This window comes from Cucumis melo, chromosome 12, assembly GCF_025177605.1.
Source record: "Cucumis melo cultivar AY chromosome 12, USDA_Cmelo_AY_1.0, whole genome shotgun sequence".
NCBI lineage: Eukaryota > Viridiplantae > Streptophyta > Magnoliopsida > Cucurbitales > Cucurbitaceae > Cucumis > Cucumis melo.
The window spans coordinates 14,543,638-14,567,141 of record NC_066868.1 but is presented as its reverse complement, the minus strand read 5'-3'; the positions used below and the strand labels follow the sequence as shown (position 1 = coordinate 14,567,141).

Genomic DNA, 23,504 nt, shown 5'->3' with positions numbered 1-23,504 from the left:
AGGGTTCGCTTGATAACGTTATTGTTTCTCATTCTAAAATTTTAAGGAACGTTTCTAAAAATTATGCCAAAATTTAGAAACTAGAAGAAACTACTCTTATAGTTTGCCTTTTTTTCGTTTTGTTCTTACTTTATATTATATCATGCGTTTTTTGTGAAAAAAATAAAAAATTACCTTTGATTTGGATGGCTTTGGTGTAAACTCTCCTTCCTCCTTTGTCGTACTGGTGGTTCAAGTCATCGCCTTATTTTTTTCTTTAATACTTCTTTTTTCTTTTTCTTTTTTAATAGTTACCTTCTTTTTTATTACTATTTTATGACATTTTTTCTTTTCTTCTTAATATTGCAATGTTTATATATTAGTTTAGATTTTAAATTTAATTTTTTTTATATTTAAATTTATACCTTATTTATTTTTAGAAAAATTTTCATAAATATAACAAACCACTAAAATATTTACGGTCTGTGTAATAAAGCCCATGAATTAGCTATTTTTTTAAAATATTCCAGATTTGCCTTTTCGTCTTTTTTCTCCTCTTTGCTGCAGTTTTTTTCTATCGTCTTTCTTCTTTTTCTTTTTTTTTTTCAACTATGATTTCTTTCCATCATCTTTCTTCTTTTCTTCTTCTTTTTTTACGTTGTTTATATTTGGGTTTACCAAAATCTAAATGATCATGTACAAAAAATAGCAAAGTCTAAAAGATTGTATATAAAGAATCTTGAAAAAATTTGTTTAGATTGGAGTAGCTAAATCTAAACAATCATGTAAAAAAATATAAATGATCGTGTAGACAAATCTAAATGATCGTGTACAAAAAAATTAAAAAATCGTTTAGCCAAATCTAAACGATCGTGTACCAAATATATTACATGCAAATATATTTTATCGATTTGTTATATTTATGAAAATTTCCCTAAAACTTTTGATAACATCTTTTTCAACGTTTAATGTATAACATATCTTCTTTTCTATATTATATTGTTAAAAAAGAAACAACAAACAATAAATAAATTATCAAACATAATTATTTTTTTTCTTGTTCTAAAAAGGAGAAACACGAAACAACAAACAAAAAACAGAAAACGAAAACGTTATCAAAAGGGACGTTGGTATTGAAAGTATCACTTCCATTTTATAATTTTTTTTTTTTACTATTTTCATTCACTTAATTAATTTGTGCATGGTGTAAGTGTGTGTACTGATCTTTCAAAACTTGGATTGATTTCATCATAAAAGACAGAATCCAACATCAATAGTTCCATTGATTAATAAGCGTAAACTTATGTGTTCTAAAAGATTTTGGAACCATCCTACCTTAAAAATTGAAAATGGAAAAATGCTTTCACATCCAAAGTACAAGATGATCAAGAATGGAATTTGAAAAGAAGCTCCACTTGTAATCAGGAACCATCTTTGATTCATCAATTAATTATTCTATAATAATATATGCTCTTCTTCAAGGAACATACTCAAACTTGCATGAACCATGACCTGCCAAAAGGATATATACCAAGTTTTGTTAAGTATTATATTTTAGATCAAATGTATGGTGACCGTCTCATATATATAACTCTTTTATTTTAAGAGAAGAAAAAACTAAAGCGTTTATCGATCGTCCAACATGGTTATCAAATGAGATTTTAATGTGTATAATAAACAGAACATGGCAGCATTGAGATGAGAGAAGAGATTGCATTGGATATATATTAGGGGTTAATTAAGTAGTTTGCCAACAACTAGATAGTACTTACTAGGATCAAGAGAAGTGACCATGGCAGCAGAATTGAAATAGCAAGTGGCTCCTTTGTGCTTAAACTTTTGGTAGTAACTGTTGAAGGCATATGAAGCATGATCTCTAAGAGTGTTTGGGTAAAAGCAAGGTTGCTTCATTTGAATATTTGTACAATCAGCTCCTCCTTTTCCACATGCCCAATCAAGAGCTCTTTGCAACTCATCATCTGGAACTTGCTCATCAGCTATGCACCACTCCTCATCCACCCATTCATCTTCTCTCCCAAATTAATTAACTTTGTTAATATATACTATATCTGCAAAGGATTCATATATAAAACCTACCTTTCTTTTTCTTTTTCTTATTTTATTCAATTATTAATTTGGTCTTAAGTACAAAGATTTTATGTGTTGTTCTAATCACTAATTCTAATTGTTTTTCACTTTTTAGTGTTGTTTTAGATAAACCAAGCAAAATTTTAAAAACTAAAAGAATATACATAGTTTTTTTTGTTTTAAAATTTGACAACGTTCTCAAATATATCTTTCTTCAACAGGTGAGAGCAAGAAAATTTGAGAAAATTAAGCATAAATTTTAGTAAAAGGCTAAGATCGAAAAACAAAATCATTTAGCGAAACTTAAATAAACAAGACTTAAAAAACAAGAAATAAGAAATAAATCCACATTAATATAATGTTCATCTATTTAAAGTGGAAAAGACTTGAAACAACCATCACATTCCCTTTTTGTTCGACAAATAATGTAATCAAAATCTAGCATTGGCTGAGTAAGAAATGATCATGGATTTGTTGTTTCGTAAAATGTAAAGCTACAATATCAAACTGAACCAAAAACTGTAAGGGTGTGTTTGGGGGAAGGAAAGAGTTATGGAGGAAAAGGATTATAATAATCCTAGGATTATGATAATCCTAGTGTTATGATAATATGTGTTTGGGGAATAGATTATTATTGGTAGTGTTATGGTAATATGTGTTTGGGAGAGAAAATATGAAAGGTAGTGTTATGATGGTATGTGTTTGGAGGAGGGATTATGATAGTAGTGTTATGGTAATATGTGTTTGGGAGAAGAGTTATGATTGTAGTAATTTAAAAAACAATAATAAATTTTTGATTGGATTGTTTGGGTAGGGTAATGTAGGGTTGTAAAAAAGTAAAAATAGGATAAGATAGGGTTATTTAGGGATTAGAATATCCTAATCCCCTTTATCATAACCCTTGGGCCAAACACGGTTTGGCCCAATTTCCTAATCCTTTTCCTCCTAAAACCTCACCCCAAACATACCCTAATAGACATTTAAACTACAGTTTTGTTTGGAGGATCACAAGAAACAAAGAAAGAAAGATTAATTACCTGAAATGGTTGGAGTTATGATAAAAAGTAGGAGGAAAGAGAGATAGAGAATAATGATGAGGTGAGTAGAGGAAGACATTTGTTTGTTCATCACAATGCACAAGTGGCTTTTGTAAATCTGAGTGCCCAAATTTCAACCAAGCTTTAATTTAAGGGCTTCATTTCACAGTCTTCGAGAAAGTTAAGATTCTTATGCTCATCCACCAAACAATTCATTCCTTCAATCTTACGTTAAATAATAATAATAATAATAATAACACAGCTTTATTTTTTTGGTAATCCGTCCTTGCCGTATTTAATACTCTTCCTACTCAACATAAGTAATAGATCCTACGATCATTTACTAAGATCGAGTACCAATATCTAAACGATCTTGATACAAGAAACGATATTGATACAAGATCGTATATTAAGATTATTTAAATTTGGTATAAGATCACGTACCTGGATCATATTAATACATTGATGTACCAATATCTAAACGACCAGTTGTCTATCCCAGATAAACAAAGATAGACCAATATCACTGTCGATCCATCTCTATATATCCTAGATAGATAAGTGGTATATTCAAACAGTCGTTTACCGATATCTAAACGATTGTGTACCAATATCTCTGAACGAGATCTTTTAGACTACATTATATGATCATTTAAATTAGAAGTTTTTTGCATGCGTGTGTGGCCAATTAATCGTGGGGTATTATTGTTATTTCAGGGCTTGTAGGTTTTGTGTGTTTTTTTCAAAACCGTTCTATATAGTGTAAATATTTTTGTCTTTTATTCTATTTTTAAAAAACCTCAATATAATAACTTATTTAAATCCATCCTTGTTGTTAATTAACAATTATGCAATTAAGATTGTATATATAAAAAAAACTTATCTCAACTATACCAATGTATCCAAGACTAAGAGATGGGTAGTTTAAACTCACCAACCCCAATAAAAAAGAAAGAAAGAAAGAAAAAGAAAAAGAAAAGAAACATAGGTACATAGTATTAAACATTATGAGAACTGGAAGTTCAAATCTCCTAATCATATATACATGCACACATTTATTAATGTCTATTCAATATCTATCAATAATAGGTGGTAAGAGTCTATAAGCATCTATCGTTACCTGTAATTGATAAATAATGCCATTTTTATATAACACAACAAATATCTTGATTTATTCTACTATGTTTTATTATATATGTAATTTATTCAATTTTATTAACGACGGATGCATGTTTATTTTAAAACACTATGATCTGCCCTTTAATTAGGTAACAAAAGAAGACATTTGTGTGTTTAGAATATTATAATTAATGTGAGGAAAAAATTTACTAATACTTTTGGTTTTAGGTGTTGAGGTATGTTTAAGTTAGAGGATATATAATTAAAAAGGTTGGTTATTCTTAAATATAGAATGGGGTGGGTCTTAATGTATACTCTTTTTTCTTTTTCTGAACAATAGCCACATGCTTAACACTTTAGGTGACTTTAATTAATTTGGAGTTTGAATGGAGAATAGTTATGGGAAGGGAGAATCAAGTCAGTGAATTTATTTTATTTTATTTTAGAAGTTATATAATAGCGGGAGATGGAAGCTGCTTTCTGACCCCAATAGCAATAGCCTATTGAAATTAAATTACTTTATTTGGATCGGTCTTTTGGAAGAAGATGTGGCCCTCTCATTTTATATATATATATCTGCACTTCCATTTTTTCAATTCCTTTCTTTTTGTTCTTAAGTTAATATCATAATATATATATATCTCTATCTTTCTTTTCTTTTTTCATTTTAAATATATATATTTATTTTGGGTAGAAATTCTTTATTTATATTTAGGATATCTATATGTCCTTATATCAATGATTTGGATTAAGTCACTAACACAAAAGACTCATCAACTTTATTCATATACCGATAGATACTTGAGGTTATTATTTGAATATAGTCTACTTAGGTTATTATTTGAATATAGTCTACTTACATTTCAACCAATAACTTTAGATCTTATATATACGATGAATAATTTAATATTATATATTCAATAGTTAAATTAAATAATTAATTAACTACGAGACTCTTGTACACAAATTTTAACAATATTTCACTTGCATTGAAGCAAATGGGACAAGGACTACTTCTATATATTCGATTTTAAATTTTCTCTAAATTGTTTTGACTATATCTTATAAAGATCGAATATTAAATTAACATCATGTACGCAACAAATTCTCATTATATCGATAGATAATTTGAAAAAGATTTAAATTCTATACTTAATGGTGCTAATCAGAATGCATATTAATTAAATGTTAATTAAAAATGCATTTAATACATTAATATTTTCCTGTTAAAAGGAGATAATTGAATCATTTGTCTTCAACCTTTGAAGTGTGGTATTTTGGGTACTCTTACTTAGACTTAATTAACTTCACGTTAGAATGGTGCATTGCTACTGTTTTTCAAAGTTCTACGTCAAATATTTGACAACAATTTGGGAAGATGCATTGACACAAAACTTAACTCTACGTGCAATCACTACTTGGACCCCACATAAAGTATAACAAATCATTTTCAAATCATCCATTTGAAATTAGTTAGGTAGTCAAACTTTTGTGCATCTCATTCAAATTTACATCCTTCACCATTAATGAGTAATGTATCATTAACCTCAAATCATGACAAATGTTCCATTAATATTTTTTTAGGTTAATTTTCATAAATATAACAAACCGACAAAATATTTACGGACCGTATAATAAAATAAAAAAATCCATGAACTTAGTTTTTTTTTTTTTTAATATTCTAAGTTTATCTTTTTTTTTTTATCGTCTTCCTTCTCTTTTTCTCTGTGATTTTTTTCTTTCTATCATTTCTTTCTCTTCTTCTTCTGTAATTTTTTTAAAAATATTTTCGTTTGCCTTTTCTTTTCATTTTCTCTCTTCTACAATGTTTCTCTTTCTTTTCATCGTCTTTTTTCTCTTCTTCTGCAATTTTTCTTTTACTTTTTTCAAATTGTTATTTGGTTGTTTAAGATCGTGTGCCAAATATAAAAAATTGTGAAAAAAATCGTTGGGATATTAGATAGCAAAATCTAAATGATTATGTTTCAAAAATAGCCAAATCTAAACAATGGTGTACAAAGAATCTTAAAAAAATCGTTCAAATTTAAACGATTGTGTACCAAATCTAAATGATCGTGTACCAAAAAATCTAGAAAAAAAAATCATTGATATTTGACTATCCAAATTAAATTTAAACAATAAAATCTAAACGATCATGTACCAATTTTCTTTTTTTTAAAAAAGGCTTGGCTACTCAATTTTGTACCAAATCTAAACGATCATTTATTAAAAAATCTTGAAAAAATCATAATTTAAATGATGAAATATAAATGATCGTGTACAAACAATCTTGAAAAAAATTGATTGAGTAGGAACGAATAGCAAAATCTAAACGATCGTTTACCAAATATGTTGAAGATTTTGTCTAAAAAAATATGAAATTATCTTTTCAAAGATAAGATAATTAAAAGATAAATAGATTCTCCTTCATTTTAGGAATCTTGCAAAATAAGGATTATGTTAAAGATTATTTGTGTAAATAAGGATTATTACACATTGTTGAAAATAAGGTTATTACACTGGATCACATTCGATCGAACTTGCAATTAGCAGATATTTTCACTAAGCCACTTGATGCAAACACATTTGAGCATTTACGTACTGGCTTAGGAGTATGTCGCATTTAACTTCGTGAGTAGCTAAAAAGATGGCGCATGTTTACACGTTCAGAAATATTGGTGGTGTCAGCGCCGTCTACGGAATTAATGGCTAACTTTTCGGCACTTGAAGAGTTTTTCTTGATATGAGATTCTTAATCATTACTGATTATTTAAACTGTCATTATCTTGTTCGTTTCATCTTCGACGGTCTTCATTTTTTTCTTTTGAAAAATTCTGCCATGTCTGTTGGTGTTAAGTTCATTATGGTGAATATTCGAAAGCATTCGTATGTGGTAAAGTTGTCCGAAGATGAACCTACAGCTTAAGTTTCGTCGCCTTCTGTACAAAAGGTGAAGATGAGAGGACGTCGGTTCAAAAATACTCCACCACGGAGACCTTATCGACTCCCATCTGAAAAATCTCAGGCGGAGGTTTCAAGCAGACTATCTGAGTCTATGCCAGAAACTGTTGATTCTCCTAATCCTACGTCTTCTAGCTCACATGCACCGAATGTTCCTGAGACTATTGTGTCTGATATGGATTCAAATGACCTAGATGACGTACCTTCGGCCCGATTGTTGAAAAAGATATTATTCCTGAGGTTGCCGTTGAAATGCCTACTGCTCCTTCCGTGTTTGTTCATTCTTAGGAAAGCTCGTCAACTGAAGGAGTGTTTGTTCCTACTCCTGGTATTCACCATACTTCAAATATTCAACCTGGACCTTCAATTCACTCTCCTTTCATTCGTTCTCCTATTTCAGAACCACTTCCGTCGAAACCGAATACTGCCCATGCAATTGTTCCTGGTGAGGTTTCTATTGAACCTTTGGTTAGAACTGATGTTTATAATGATGAGGATGAGCTGAATCCTCCCAATCCTAAAGTCCATAGTGAAGAATTTTCTGATGTTGCTGATAATAACCTAACTGCTTCACCTGCTTCTTATGCAATCCCTGTTGAATCACAGCCAGCAAAGAAGAAATCTCAGCAGAATCGACGTAACATAACTGCTGGCAGAAAGAAGATTCCTCCTAAGATTTCATCTGTTTTGATCGATGGAATATCTTTTCATCACGAGGAGAACGTTCAGCATTGGAAGTTTATGGTTCAGCGGAGGTTAGCGGATGGGGTAAATGTCTCTGTTAAACATCAGTCTTGCATAAGTATCATGAATCTTATTGAAAGGGCAGGTTTATCCAAAACTATTTCAAATGTCGGACCATTCTATCCTCAGCTTATTAAGAAGTTTATAGTCAACTTGCCTGATGAATTTAATGATCCTAGTAGCTCAGATTATCAGACCGTTCATATTAGAGGTTTCAAATTTATAATTTCGACTGCGGTGATAAACGGTTTTCTAGGAAACTTTGTTGCTCTTGACTGTTCTTTATCGTCTCCTTCAAAGGAAGTTTTAGCTTTTGTGCTATCTGGTGGGACTCTCTCTTCATGGCTTGTCAATGGTATACTTGTAGTTGCTCTTAGTGTCAAATATGCCATACTGCATAAGATCAGTATTGCTAATTGGTTCCCATCATCCTATGCCTCCAGTGTGTCTGCTGCCTTAGGGACTTTCTTATATCGAATTTGTAATGACGACAAGGTGGATACAGGCGCTTTTATACATAATAAGCTTTTAAGGCATGTCGGTTTGTTTGGGGTCAAGATTCCAATTGCTCTCCCACGGTTCTTCTCTAGTATGCTCCTTCATTTGAATGTTGTTGTGATAACTGCATCTGATGCTCTTGGACCTAATCCTAAGACATTATCCCTCAGCTACAGACTTTTTCAGGGTAGTCATGTGCCTGATATTGATCGTGATGTGCATCCTTCTCGAGGGTCGGGCATCTTCGATTCAAGTGACTGGGATGAGTCTGCTGATGGCTTCTTTGTTGATCGCGAATTAGCTTCTAGAATTGTTAATTCACTTACTGTTGAATCTCGAGCTCTGTCTAATTCCATCAATCTGTTATCTGAATGGCAGCTAGAAGTTGACTTTCTCATTCGTCATTTAAAGACTTTTACACCATCAACCAGTCAAAGGGATCATGGATCTGACTAATTCTTTTTCTGGTTCAAAGGGGGAGTAGCAGCAGGTTGCAGGTTGGATGATGTTGTGGCTGTGGGGTGTTATGGTTGTGTTACTGATGTTGTTTTGGTTGAATTGCTGCTGTTTAGTTTTTAGTAGAAGTTTTTTTTTTCTTTTGTAAGACAGAAGTAGTTGTCTTTATAACTTTTGACTTGTGTTGTTTGAAAATCTTTTGTGTTTGAAAATCTTTTGCTTGGTTAAGTGTTGGAAGCGTGTGATGTTAGATTCAATGATCATGTGAATTTTGTCATGATATGTTAATATCTATCTGTGTCAAAAGATGGTTTTGTGGAAGCGTTGTCTTGAACCAGAAAAGAAATTCCTTTTAGACAAAAGGGGGAGTTTGTTGAAGATTTTATCTAAAAGATATTATGAGATTATTCTTTTAAAAGATAAAAAGATTCTTCTTTATTTTAGGAATCTTAGCTTGCTAATTATCTTTGAAGAAATAAGATTTATATATATAGATCTTATAGTATAAATAGGGATTTTCGAAGAGATGATAGGGTGCGGAAAAATATTAAAAGATTATTCACGGCTGAAGGTTATTGAAGAACTGGTTGCAGAAGCTGCAGGAACGAAAAGGTAGTATCACTACAAGAAATCGGACTTTTCCCGACGTCAAAAAAGACGTCGGCATAAAAGACCTCGGGAATAAGAGGTTCTCCCAACGCATAAAGTAAGACGTCGGGAGAAAAAGCTATTCTCGACGCATAAAGTAAGACGTCGAAAATAAGAGGTTTTCCCGACGCACAATTCATGCGTCGGCCACAAGACATCGAGAAATAAGGGGTATTCCCGACGCCGTAAGTATGCATCGAAACAAGCCTAACGTGGGAAATAAGGGATATTCCCAAGGCATAGGTTTTCCTGACGCCGTAAGTGTGCGTCGGGAAAGGCAAGTAGTGCGCCGGGAAAGACCTAGGTTTTCCCGACGCCGTAGGTAGTGCGTCGGGAAAAGGTCTAGGTTTTCCCAACGCACTACTTACGGCGTCGGGAGATCCCCTGCTTATTTATTTCGTTTCTGTTTTACACAGAACTGAAAACGAAAGGGAAATGGTTTGGAGAAGAGAGAAACCGTCGCTGTCCGTAGCTCGTCGCCGTCCCTTCCATCTTCGTTGTCGTCCGTCGCCGTCGTCCGTCACCGCGACTGCAACTTCAGGTTCAGCCTTCCTCAGTCCGTAGCTCGCCGTCAACCTTCTCTTTTCTATCTTTCAAGTTCTTCTCTCTCCATTCTCACTTTTTCAAGATCCCGTTTGTCACCCTGTAGCTAAGTCAGTCAATGACTTTCAAAACAAATATATCTTAAATGAATATTTTTTTTATTGAAACAACTTTCATTGAATGAATATGTGTGCGTCTGTGCATCATAGGGTTGGCCTAACATTGGACAAACAAGAAAAATCTCAAGTTTAACGAACCTTTTCAAGTGCTTTTCTCGAGCTTTCAGTATAGTGTCGGTAAACTGGTTCCTTAACAAAGCTACACGGTAAAGCCTGTCGGAGGAGGCTTTCCCGACGCAGTACATGGCATCGGGAAAGCAGACGAGGCTTTCCCGACGTCGTAGTTTGCGTCGGGAAAGACGACGTCGGGAGAGGCTTTCCCGATGCGTGACCAACACAGCGTCGGGAAAGCCTATCCCGACTCACTTCCCCCGCCGTTTGTCTCGACGTCGAGGACTGCGTCGGGAGATCCTTTCCCGATATATTTTTCACTTCCCCCGGTATTTTTCGATGTCAGGAAAATCTCGATTTCTTGTAGTGTATGATCTTATGTCTATAAGATCTACATGTTTATCTAAGTCGATATGATTGATGAGTAATGAAAAGGACGAGACAGTGGTCTGTGCGGTAAGTAATCTTTAGAAGTATATAAAGATATTGTCGAAGACATACACTCATGCATTCAGGGGAGCTTAAAGTCAGACATCATGGAGGAGAGTTACTCATGCATTCAGGGGGAGCCTGGAGTCTGAAGTTAATATGCATGTTATTTAGTCATATAGTTGAACAGAGTTTATATGTTGTATGGTATATTGACTAAAGTGAATCTAAATAAAATTACTCATTAGGGATATGCGCAGCTCCTCATACGTAGGCAACATTGGCCAAACTAGGTTACCAAAGTTTCTTGTGTTTTTCTCTTCTGCTGTCCCTCTAGCTATTACAACAGTCATTAGCTTTAGTATTAACTGAATGTTTAATTGATTATCTCACATTGTTTTTTCATATTATATATATATATATATATATATATATAAACGATTGTCAAAAAGTGGAGTGGTACAGAGAAAATACGTAATAAGGATTTACAGCGATAGAATTACAGGCAGATTGATTGTAGAAACTGCAGGCACAAAAAGGTAGTGTTATCTTATGTTTATAGGATCAGCATGTTGATCTAAGTTGAATATTGTGATGAGTAATGAGAAAGACGAAGTAGTGATTTGAGTGGTCACAGTAAACTTCAAAAGAAGTATGAAAATATCGTTGTGGAGATTTATTCATGCATTCAGGGGGAGCTTGAAGTCAGACATCATTGAGAAGGATTACTAATGCATTCAGGGGGAGTCTGAAGTCTGAAGTTATTAAGCATGTTAAATAGCCATATAGTTGAACAGAGTTCGTATGTTGTATTGATGTATTTTGACTAAAAGTGAATCGTAATAAAATTACTCACCAGGGCTGTGCACAGCTCCCTAGACGTAGACATCATTGGCCGAACTGGGTTACCAAAGTTTCTTGTGTTATTCTTTACTGCTGTCCCTCTAGCTATTACAACAGATATTTACTTTTGAATTAATTGAAGGTTTATTTGATTATCTCACATTATTTTTCAAAATATATTATGCACGCTGAGTACCAATTAATCTCGAGACATTTTTGCGTTTTCAAAATTGTTCTAAATATTTTATATTTCAGAAAAGATCCCTTATTAATATCTATTAAAAAGGTCGTAGGTTATGAAACTTCTAACAAATCCTATATTTCATGATCTAATTGTATGATTCATTATTCAAATAATGAACATATAGAATTTTGTTAGTTTTTTGCAATTTGGAAGATAAACTTTTCTCTTTGTTTTGTGTAGTTGTGTCCTTAAAATTCTTTTGATCATAAAAGAATTTAAACATTAATTTTACCTATCTCGTATGCAATAAAATGAATCAAAGAATGATTAGACTCTGTTATGGGAACCTGAGAAAATTGACTCACAATCTAATTGTTACGAGTCTTACTTGGAATATCCGTATCTTCCGTCGTATAATGTATTTTGTCCCCCCTTGTAGTGTTAGTGTTAAAATAGTTATACGGAGGACAAGATACACTTTGGTCTGTAGTGTTTATTTGGTCTTTAAGATTTCAAAACACATACTCTAATCCTCCATACTTAGAAAATAGTTCTAAATGGTTCCACACTTTGGAATGTTGATTGTACCGTTAAATGTTGATGTGGATGAGATGACATGGCTAGTTCATTTAATTAAATGTCAAAAATCTATTTAATTGATTAAAAAATGTGTTAAAATTTTAGTATCTTAAAACAAACAATAATAAACAAAATTAAAATTGTTTATGGTATATTAAAAAAGGGAAAATTTCCATAAATATAACAAACTACTAAAATATTTACGGCCCGTGTAACAAAAACACGTAAAGTTGGCCATTTTTTTTAAATATTCTAAGTTTGCCCTTTCATTTTTCTTCTCCTCTTTGCAAACTTTTTCTATCGTCTTTCTTCCTTTACAGATTTTTTTCGCTGTGATTTCTTTCATTATCTTCCTTTTTTTTTTCCTCTTATCTTTTTACGTCATTTAAATTTGGGTAACCAAATTTGATTTCTTTCCATCGTCTTTCTTCTTTTCCTTCTCTTTTTTTTAAGTCGTTTAGATTTGGGTAATCAAATCTGATTTTTTTCTATCGTATTTCTTCTTTTTCTCTCTTTTTACGTTGTGTGTATCGTCTTTCTTCTTTTCCTCTTCTTTTTTTAGGTTGTTTAGATTTGGGTAAAACCGTTTAAATTGAACTAGCCAAATTTAACGATTATGTAAAAAAAAAATAAACGATCGTGTACCAAAAGAATCTAAAAAATTATTTAGCAAAATCTAAACGATCGTGTACCAAAGAATTTTGAAAAAAAAATAAACAAATCTAAATGATCGTGTAGTAAAGGAATATTGAAAAAATCTTTTAGCTAAATTTAAACGATCATATACCAAATTTCGAAGAAAAAAAAATCGTTTAGATTTGGGGTAGCCAAATTTAAACGATCGTGAAACCTACCAAACAATAGTCAAATCTAAATGATCGTGTACCAAATATATTACACGCGTCATACCAAGTGCGTTGTTGACAGAGCATTTTTGATATTTTTTATTATAGACTTATGAATTTTTTTCGTTTTTAGAATTATTCTATACAGTGTAAATATTTAGATGCTTTATAATATTTTTGAAAATATCCGTAAGAAAATGTAGTCTAGATTTTCTCCGACCACTTTTACTATCCGAAAGGAAAATCACACTTGAAATTCAGCATCACAACAGCCTATGGCCTTTTCCAGGCCCCATAGCTGAGAAATTCGAAATTAAAGTGTATATAAGTACTGTACACTAAAAAAAAGGAGTAATGAGAGAAGATAGAAATACAATTTATTAACAATGTCATAAACCTTGAGGAATCCAACTTAATTTAATTTAGCAAAACGAGAAGTAGTTTTTGCTCGCTTTCCCGAGTATAATTTTCAAAACAAAAAGAGAAATACTAAATTTCTATACAACAAACTAACAAAAGAAGAATCAAAACAGAAGCTGGAATTCAAGAACAACTAAAATACATAACAGAAGGAGTAATTGATTGATACTATTCCAATTGAAGAAGCTTCAATAAAGCCTTTCCAAATCGGAATTCACACAATGGTACAATCAACATTTCAAAGTTAAAGTTAGGGAGCATTTAGAATCATTTTGTAAACATGGGGACTAAAGTGTATGTTGAAACTTTGCTCAATTTTCATTCTTGTCCTCATATCTTATCTTAAGTTAAAATTTGAATTCCTTTAAAAAAAAAAATAAAAATGTGTTAAAATTTGATTACATGATTCTAATATAAAAAAGCAATTTCTTTTTCTTAAAAAAAGAAAAACTATTTTCTTTTAGTTTTGAAAAGTTAGTTTGGGACGTTGAAAAATAGTCCTAAAAAGTAGATAAGATAGGTGAGAGCGGTTGGGTTTTGTTTAAGATCAGCTTGGAGGCGTTGTTTGTAAAAATTATAAGAAAGAAAGAAAACCAAATAGATTATAAAATCAAAGTTTAGAATTTTGTTATAACCACATCCACTCAAGTGTTTGAGTTGAGAGGAGTAGAAAGTTAATAAAGAGTTTGGGAATGTCAAAAACAAAAAGTTTCACAGATCACAAAGCAAAACAAAAAAGCTGAACACTTGATCAACACTGACATAAGGAAAATATAGCTATCGTGACTTTCTCATGTGCAACCTAATCTCTAACCAAAAAACATACATAAAACACATTATTATTTATATATAAATAACTTCAAATCCTCATTTGTTTCTTGGTCCATACAACACCTAAACAATGGGCATAATTATTCCTAGAATTTATGTTCTTGTTTCTCTCTTATTCTTAATTAATGTTTCTTCATCCCAAACCTCAAACAAAACAGATCTCCAAGCTGCCATTGAAGACATGAAGGCCCAATCCTTTTATGGCTTTGCCATCCTTCTCCAAATGCTCAACATCACTACTCAGTTAACCCTAAAAGAAATCACCTTCTTCATCCCACAAGACTCTCAGCTCTCCAATATCTCCATCGCTGTCAACCATCTCGAGGCATTCGTGCTCAGCCATTTGATTGTCATGCCGCTTCAATTCAGTGATTTGATTCGATTTCCGACAGGTTCCATTGTTCCTTCGGGTTACCATAATAGGATGATCAGAATCCATAACAATGGAAGAGGCCATTTTGTTGTGAATAATGCTGTAGTCAATGTTCCTAATGTTTGTTCCAGTTCTTTGGGTATTAAGTGCCATGGGGTTAATAAGGTCATAAACTATGGTGGAGTTACTTATGGTAATCTTAATAATTAACTTCTAGGGTTATTATATATCTTTTGAATATATATAGTGTGTGTTGTTGGAATGCAAGGTACGAAAGTTTATGGTTCAATAAAAAGTACTTCGGTATATTGAAAATTAAACGAGCGTCTTTAAAAATACCTCATTTTTGTATGAATATTTCTATGTTGTAGTTCCCACTCACTATATATATACTTTCTTCTTTGAACTTATTATTATTGATTCATCAAATAATTTTTTTCCTAATCCTATTATTGTTTCTAAAACTTAGCTTACAACTTGTTCTCATCCGTAAACTTATCAGTCAAATTTATGCTTCCAAATTTTTCTAAACTTGAAACTCATGCTTTGGAAATGATCAATTCTATAAATCAAGTATATTTTTCAAGTATTTCAACTGATCAAAGCATGCTTTAAACATAAACGTAGTATAAATCATGTTTAACTTAGAAATCAATTTTAATTAAATTCATTTTTGTCACTCATAGATGGTAGCTAATTCCTTGGCCTATAAATTTGATCAATCTCTACTTGTCCTAAAGTTAGAGAATTTAAACTCATTTTAATTTTTAAAACTAGAAAACATCAAAACTCAACCCAAAAATCTAAAAAACACCAAAACTGCCCAAACTAGTGTCATGACAAGGCTGACTACTAGACATGGGTGGCAAACAGCACACGTGAGCGCACAGGCCCTCGAGATCTTAGTTTATTGGATTTATGTTTATGTTTGTGATAAGTTCTTAATAAGTAGTTCAAAGCTTATAAGATCTATCGCATTAGCTGAGTTATATTTCATTGCATGGTCGCCGCTTGTCTCCAACTACTCGAGAGAGTAAGTAGCAAGGACATGGCTAAGACGCGCAAGGAGGAGTTTGGAGACAAACTTTACCTTAACGAGATAACTTTGAACATTTATGTCCCAAAAAGAGAACAAGTGTGGGTACTTGGCTCCGAAAGGTTGTCACCCTTAAAAGAGAAGTACTATAAGTCTTATAAGCAACAACTACTAGATATATATTGCTTAATGAAGTTCAGTCATTTGCATCACGAGAGGCGAGCAAGTGTGGCGTTTAAGGCACTGACAGGTACTCGCCTTAATCAAAAGCTCATTAACTAATCTCTATCGCATCATGGCTCATCGCGTAATTTAATGATCACTTGCAGCATGAAGTTTTTCCTTCACTCTTTCTTAATACAAGTTAGTTCACATTTTCATCCCTCCACCATTCTGCCACATTTTATAAAATCTCTAGTGTAGATAGTAGATTTAGCTTAGACGCACATTTATTTTGCACTGTATACCACCTAGATGAAAGAGTAAGCCTTAGAAATGATGTTTGATATCAATTCCCTATGTTTGATCCTGGATTACCTAGGAAACCTATTATTTCACTTACACTTGGGGAAGCAAAAGAAAAACTTATACTCAATGAGGATTTAGTAGTTATGTGATGAACAGAGACATAGTGAGCATCTCGCATGCAATGACCATGACTCGTCGCGTAAAGAATATAGATATACTAGAACACACACCGAATCCATAACACTAAATCCCAAAATCCTAAATCAAGCATGTGCTCTTGGTCGTGTGACACAGCTCTACGCCTCACTTCGTGGGCACATATCAGGATACCTCTTGCCACTATAAGAAATGAGGGATCTCTCGACGCATAAAGTTGTCAGGATATATGCAAAAATACCCCGAAGACTAAACGATCGTCGGAGACGTGGTCAGAAAAACCACATTGGGAAAGGAATTTCCTGTTTAAACTTATGTCCTAAAACTCGTAGTTAGTAATCATATTTTTATTTAATAAAGTCGTTATTAAGAAATTGAATACTATAATCTTAAATCCAATAAACTAAGATCTCGAGACTATTTTGAGTAAACTTGAACTTTATGTAGAGACATAAACATGGATTAAGTTCGAGTAAATAGCCTAAATAGTCTATAATGTATGAATAAAGGTTGGGTGCCTTATCCAGAGAAACTATGGTTGCAGTCCGCTTTGTAGTTAGTACAAACGAGGTAATCCTAAATCATTCATATAGAGACATGAAAGTGAGGGCATCCTATATAAAGGATTTACATAAGACTAAACCATGAAATAGTCACTTTTACATTATAACACCGTTTACTATTTAAAACTGACTATTTCAATTATTGATAACCTAGGTAACTTAATGTTAATCTTGAGCTAATTATGAACTCTTGTTCACACGAGATTATCCTTAGATTTACATAGGTGAAGGCAACTCATTAGCGTTGGCCTAATAAGCCTTCCATTTCAGGGGTAAGATCTGGTGGATAGTTGGGAACATAAGGTGCAAGACGGAATTCACTCATTACTGGATTGTGAGGATTGTGAGGTGTTGGGCTTTAGTGGTTCAATAACATGCAATTTTTGCATGTAATTGATTTATAAAAGGATGGTTTTTTCATTTTTTAAAAAACTTTTTGCGACATTGTTTTTTTTACCTAAAATAATAAAAATTACCAAAACCTATCCATATTACTATTTTATAATTTCCATCAATCTCTCACTCTAATCTTTCTTCCTTCGGGTCCCACAACCCAATTCTTCGTCTAGAGGATTGTGGGTCAACCTCAGTGGTAGTTCAAACCTCAATAAGAGCTTCAAATGTAAGTGCTTTCTTAAAAACCCTAATTGCAAAGTTTTTACAGTTTAGGGTTTCTAGTCTTTCAAATGCAATTAGGGTATAATTTGGATCCTATTTTCGCTACGCATGTTTTATTTCTATCATTTCCAACGTCGAGAATGCAGGATACCGAGAATTGATCACTCCCAACACGCCATTAGTATGACGTTGGGAGTTAAATTTTGATGCATCATCTCGGCATCAGGAGTGATCCATTCTCAACGACACATTCATGTGTCGGGAAGAGTCACAACGTTCGATGCGTAAGTGAAAGCGTTGGGAATTATACTGGAGCTTTAACTCCGACAATGTACGTCTGAAATTGTTAATTTTTATTTTTTTACCAATTATTATTTTAATTTTTTTTGTGTAACTTGTGGTATTTCTTTTTTAGTTTCGATTCGATCTAAAATTTAATAAAATTGTCTAACAAAACGTTATGAATTAATAACTACATTGAAATAAGAAAGTTTGATTTTATAGAACATATTTCATAAAAGGAAAAAAAAAAGGAGAGTTTGCATAGAACATTAGAACATGTTTGCATGGTTTACAATATGCGTTCGAAGTAATATATACATAAAAAAGGACATCATCTCGTATCGCCAGACATCATCTTTGAACAAGTCCATACTTACAATCACATGAAGTAAAATACATTGTTTAAACTTCAAATAAACAAAAATGGATGTCAAAAACCAAAACTTTTTCATTAACAATGATCAAACTAACTCCATGATCAACTTTTCATTCCATAACAACCCAACAAACTCACTCCCTGATCAACCTACCCCATTCCATAACCCCCATAAAAAATACCATTCTATAACCCCTCTTCTCCCTCAAATACACACTCACTAATCAAACTATGCCATAACAACCCAACCTCTCAACTTCAACTCTTTCTACAAATGTAATAACAATAGAATCACTCAACTTTGACCCATCCTTACACAAAAATTCACTTTGGTGTCAATCTAATCTATATACATTTTTCCTTATTGTTCTTTTAGAACACCTAAATATCCTAACTTTTAGATAGAATAATTCGTAGAAATACAAGTTATCATACTTAATGATTATCCAACAAAAGAATTCATTCCTAAATTTGTTTTGATTTTTCTTAATATCTTAATTATAAAATAATATGAAAATTTAATATGAGAGAAAGTGTACTAAGGTTAAAATCAAAATCTAGTTTTTTTTTTTCTAAGTTCAACAACCGGAAGTTGAAGCATTGAGGTGAAATCTATATCTATATCTATATTACCTTAAAAAGGGGCTAAGAAAAAGAATCATTTGTGGACTTCTTTACCCCACAACAAATTTTAAATTTATAAAATGACCCTTCTTATTAATATGTTTGCTCCATCATTTTTTCACCGACACTTTTACCAAATATCCTCTATTATCACACTCTTTTTATTTTTCGACTTTTATTTTTTAACTTCATTCTTTTTCGTGCACATCATATTGATTACACGCTAGTTTGGTAGAAGCTCTACTATTTGTGTAGTTTTGCAACTATGCTCACCGTCCAACATCACCAAACTATGTCATCCAAACTATGTATCTTGATTGTTTTATGTAAAAAAAATTTCATTATTTTTTTTTGTTGTTTGATGTATGATAATTTTTAAATTTTTATTTGTTATATATTTTTTTTATTGTAATAATTAATAAAAAAGATATTTTTCCTCCTTCAAAACATAAAAAAAATAAATATTAATTTTCTTATTTTATATAATGTAAGAACTAAATAAATGAAAATAACGCAAATTAAATTATCAAACAAACTTTAGAATTGTATATCAAACCAACTTGTAGAGTTATTCATTAACTACTTACTATTCATTTAAAATTACATTAATTACTTTCAAGAAAATGTTAATTTAATTACTATCTTCTCTTCTCTAACTGCAATTTACAATAGTATTATATAAAAAGAAACATTTATTTGGTTTGAGTTTTTCATTATATCCATTTACATTAATTACAATCGTCCGTTGATAAAAAATAAAGTATAAGCATCCCTCTAATGTTATGTTTAAAATTTTTTAAATAAAATTTAAAATAATTGTTTAATTTAAATGCATCAAAATAATATTTACATTAATCTTTATTAAATTTTAGAATAATCTAATAAATAGTATCTTATCTAAATTATCCAAGAAAATTTTTAGTGGATACTAAAAGGATGAAACAATTTTTAAAATATAGCAAAAATTTTAAGGTCCAATAAGTTTGATGAATTTTGTTTAAATAGTTTCAATATTTCACTACTTCTTTAGAAAATTTGTCATTAAAACCTTTATATATTTTTAAAAAAACCACACGTGCATTGCAGGTGGTAAAAACATTGATACAAATTAAAGAGTACATTTGTGAAATATTTGTGGCATATAGGTCAATTCCTTATCTATCTTTTTCAAAAAATCATCCAAACATTTTTAAAATGGGCCGTCAGGTTGACCCAACTACTTTGGGCCCAGCCCATGAAATGCCCATTCATCAGTCAGCTCAGTACCCACTCACTTGATCGTCTTCAACCTCAACGAGTCGCCCAAGCGAGTTTTAGAGAGAGATAGAGAGAGAGAGAGAGAGAGAGAGAGCGGCCGAGATCAGCAAGCTTTAGCTCCCGAGAAGACAAGATGAACACCGACATTACAGCGTCGACCAAGCCAGAGTACCCGGTAATAGATCGGAACCCTCCATTCACTAAAGTTGTCGGCAATTTCGACACTCTCGATTACCTCCGTTTCGTCACCATCACCGGCGTTTCCGTCACCGTCGGTTATCTTTCTGGTATCATTTCTTTCTTCCTTTCCTTTTTTTTTTCTTTTTTTATCTTCCATTTTGTTGCACCATCTGGAAAATCTCTTCCCCTGTCTCTGCGTTTTAGGGATTAAGCCCGGGATTAGGGGCCCATCAATGGTGACCGGTGGTCTAATTGGCCTGATGGGAGGCTTCATGTACGCTTATCAGAACTCGGCGGGTCGGCTTATGGGATTCTTCCCCAATGATGGCGAGGTAGCTCGTTATAAGAAATAAGATTGTGCGGTTTAGGGTTTTTTCTTTTTCTCTTTTGCTTTGTTTTTCTCAAATTTGAGTTCTAGTTGTGGACATTTTCACGATGTTTCAATTATTAAACGTGCAACAGAGTTGTATCAATAAGCAAATTGAAATTTCACTGTTTTCTGTTTTACCCATTTTTCGTCTAAATGAAATAGTTGAAAACTTACATGATTTCTTTGCTTTTGATCAATGAAAAAAGGTGAACCATTAAGGGATTTGGAGAAATGAATCATATACTCGTCTGTTGTGCCATTGTAAGTTAGTAGTCCGTTTTTAATTTAAAGTGGTCTCAACATTTTGTTGTCATATTGCCATGACTATTGTTTATTTCTGCAGAGTATCAGAAAATAGAAAATAGTAGCTTCAAGTGGGAGAAATATGTTCTTTTCAGAACAGCACCCCTACGCATAATGATCTTGAAAAACTATTCTGTTGCATTTTACTTTGGTAGTTTTTCAACTGATTTGTTCTTTATTAGTTGCATTTCATCCTTCTAGCAGTCTTGTTTGCTCTGATAATGTGGTGATCATCTACATATGGTAATGCATTTCAGAGTGATGGGCAGATATTGGTCATTCATATCAGGGTTTTTTTTGTTGCTTTTTCTTTATATAATGACACAATTATTTAGCAGGGTGGATTATTTGATAAAGTTGCCTAGAAATCTGGTGATGAATATGAAGTTTGTTTGTTTGAGCCTTTGCTTGTTACTCTTTCCCCCCATGGCCTTTTATTTCGGGAGAACAAGTGTTCAAATATTTTTCTTTCATATGTTGCAATTTGTTAAGGTTAACTTAGAAATGCTTCTTGATGTTTTGTACGTTTTCTTCTTCACATAAAAGGATAGCTTCCATTTGCAAGTTCCTATGGCTGAGGGGCATTAAGCTGTTAATCTACTATTTTGTGCTTAATTTCATTGGATGACACGGTAATGTATGATGTAGATTATGCTTGTGGCAGCTATATCATCTATCATCTCATTCTGACAGTGATGAAGAAATCTTGGTTATGTATTAGGATTTCTTCTTCACAATGTGGGGGGGGGGGGGGGGGGGGGGGGGGAGTATTTGCATCATTGGTGAGATTTCAATTTTTGTATATTGCGAGATGCTCTCCTCTGGGGATTTGCATCATTGGTGAGATTTCAATTTTTGTATATTGTGAGATGCTCTCCTCTTTTTTCAGATATTTTGACTAGACTAGTCTAGACTGAAGAAGGCTGAATGAGTGACCAGTTTATAAAGTCTGTTTTATTTAGTATCACAAGTGGGGGAGGTTAAATTTCCAATCTTCATAGATGTTTCTACCACTGAGTTATGGTCGTGTTTACTATAATGAACTTCATATTTTTCAGCGTATAGAACCTTTTTTTGTTGTTCCTCTTGGTGTCGAGCCTCCAAAAAACGAGAATGAAAGTTACCAAGATGTTGAAAGCAATCAGATGTAATAGATGGATTGTTTGGGTTCAATTCAGACCTTTGAGATAAATAATTGACGTTTATTCACTAACCTATGTTCAGATTGGCAAAAGTTCTTATAGGATATATCATCATATAACATCACCCTTTAAGTTGGACAAGTGGTTAAAGTGTAACTTGAAAGGCTAAATCTCGGCGGTGAATTGTGACCCTCGTTTCTTTGAAATTTAAACCTTAGTGAAGGAAATCAAGGACGTTGGAGGGAGAGAGTGGCATGAAGAATTGAAGAAAACTCTTCAGATACTTCTTGAACTGATAGAATCATTGTTGAGGAAGGATAAAAGGGCCACAATAGAAGCCATCCATGTGATGGATGAGAAGACAAATGATTCAGGGGCGAATGAATAATAATATGGGGTTTGGAATCAAAATTACTAGAAATGTTGAAGTTTCTGTTTGGAGAGTGCGATTGGGTTGACCGAATTTCTGAAACGTGTATTTAGATTAGAGTGTTGTCTTGAATTGGGTTTTACTAATTTTTTATATTTTTTATATTATTAATTTAGATTGGTTATAATTTTTTTTTTTCGTTTCTAATGTTTACCCAAGCGGGGATAAGTTTGTGATACTATAGAGCTTCTAATTTCATTACTCATTCACCAAAATACATTAGCCAACCTAAAGATGCCCATTGCTTACCTTTAACCCAACCAACTGCACATCGCATTTGATGAGAGAGAGAAAAAAGAAACAGTAATGATTAGTTTTGATCTTAAGAAATCGAGTCCATCTTTTACCAGACCCAATTTTTGCTTCTTATAACCTCTAGTGCATTTACTCGTCAATATAACCAAACATAATGTTAATGATTTCCAAAATTTCTATAAAAATCAATATTCTAATAAAATTAAGGTTTAATAATCTATACTCATTGTAAACTTCCAAATTGTAGACGGATTAAGTTGTTCTTCCATTCGTTTATGAAATTGTGAGCAACTCAACTTCTACACGATATGTTTGAAGTGCATTTATCACAGGGTTAAATTGGAAAAACAAATCATATGCCAACACTTGTTTAGTTATTCGATAAAAATGACTTTTTGCAAAATAAGCGTAAAAATTTAAAATAAAGAATTTAATGATTAATTTGTCCAAAATTTGTATAAGAAATTCCAGCCACAACTTATCATCGACCCACTTTCAATTATCGCTTTTGTTCATCTCGACCCACTTTCAATTACCGTTTTTGTTCATCACTTCAAGTCACTATCTTTGATCATCATCTTTGTAATTGTTGTTGGTTAACCTCTAATCACTACTTTGGGTACCCTTCACCGACCAA

The 23,504-nt window shown here is 32.4% G+C and overlaps 4 protein-coding genes across 4 annotated transcripts; 3 read left to right on the top strand and 1 right to left on the bottom strand.

The window, feature by feature from the left end:
* Nucleotides 1–1,204: 1,204 nt before the first annotated feature.
* On the bottom strand, nucleotides 1,205–3,221 carry LOC103501716 (PLASMODESMATA CALLOSE-BINDING PROTEIN 5-like). The gene is made up of 3 exons (XM_008465385.2): nucleotides 3,105–3,221; nucleotides 1,752–2,006; nucleotides 1,205–1,491 (listed from the first exon to the last, which is right to left on the bottom strand). Exons 1-3 carry the CDS (start codon nucleotides 3,193–3,195, stop codon nucleotides 1,457–1,459), a joined length of 381 nt encoding a protein of 126 aa, XP_008463607.1. The 5' UTR covers nucleotides 3,196–3,221; the 3' UTR covers nucleotides 1,205–1,456.
* Nucleotides 3,222–7,179: 3,958 nt separating this feature from the next.
* LOC103501750 (uncharacterized) lies at nucleotides 7,180–8,882 on the top strand. Its single transcript, XM_008465436.2, has 2 exons — nucleotides 7,180–7,383; nucleotides 7,473–8,882. The coding sequence occupies exons 1-2, from the start codon at nucleotides 7,180–7,182 to the stop codon at nucleotides 8,880–8,882; spliced, it is 1,614 nt and encodes a 537-aa protein (XP_008463658.2).
* Nucleotides 8,883–14,504: 5,622 nt separating this feature from the next.
* LOC103501717 (FAS1 domain-containing protein SELMODRAFT_448915) lies at nucleotides 14,505–15,017 on the top strand. Its single transcript, XM_008465386.3, has one exon. It carries the CDS (start codon nucleotides 14,505–14,507, stop codon nucleotides 15,015–15,017), a length of 513 nt encoding a protein of 170 aa, XP_008463608.1.
* Nucleotides 15,018–20,204: 5,187 nt separating this feature from the next.
* On the top strand, nucleotides 20,205–20,915 carry LOC103501718 (NADH-ubiquinone oxidoreductase 20.9 kDa subunit). The gene is made up of 2 exons (XM_008465387.3): nucleotides 20,205–20,474; nucleotides 20,572–20,915. The coding sequence occupies exons 1-2, from the start codon at nucleotides 20,321–20,323 to the stop codon at nucleotides 20,718–20,720; spliced, it is 303 nt and encodes a 100-aa protein (XP_008463609.1). The 5' UTR covers nucleotides 20,205–20,320; the 3' UTR covers nucleotides 20,721–20,915.
* Nucleotides 20,916–23,504: the final 2,589 nt, after the last annotated feature.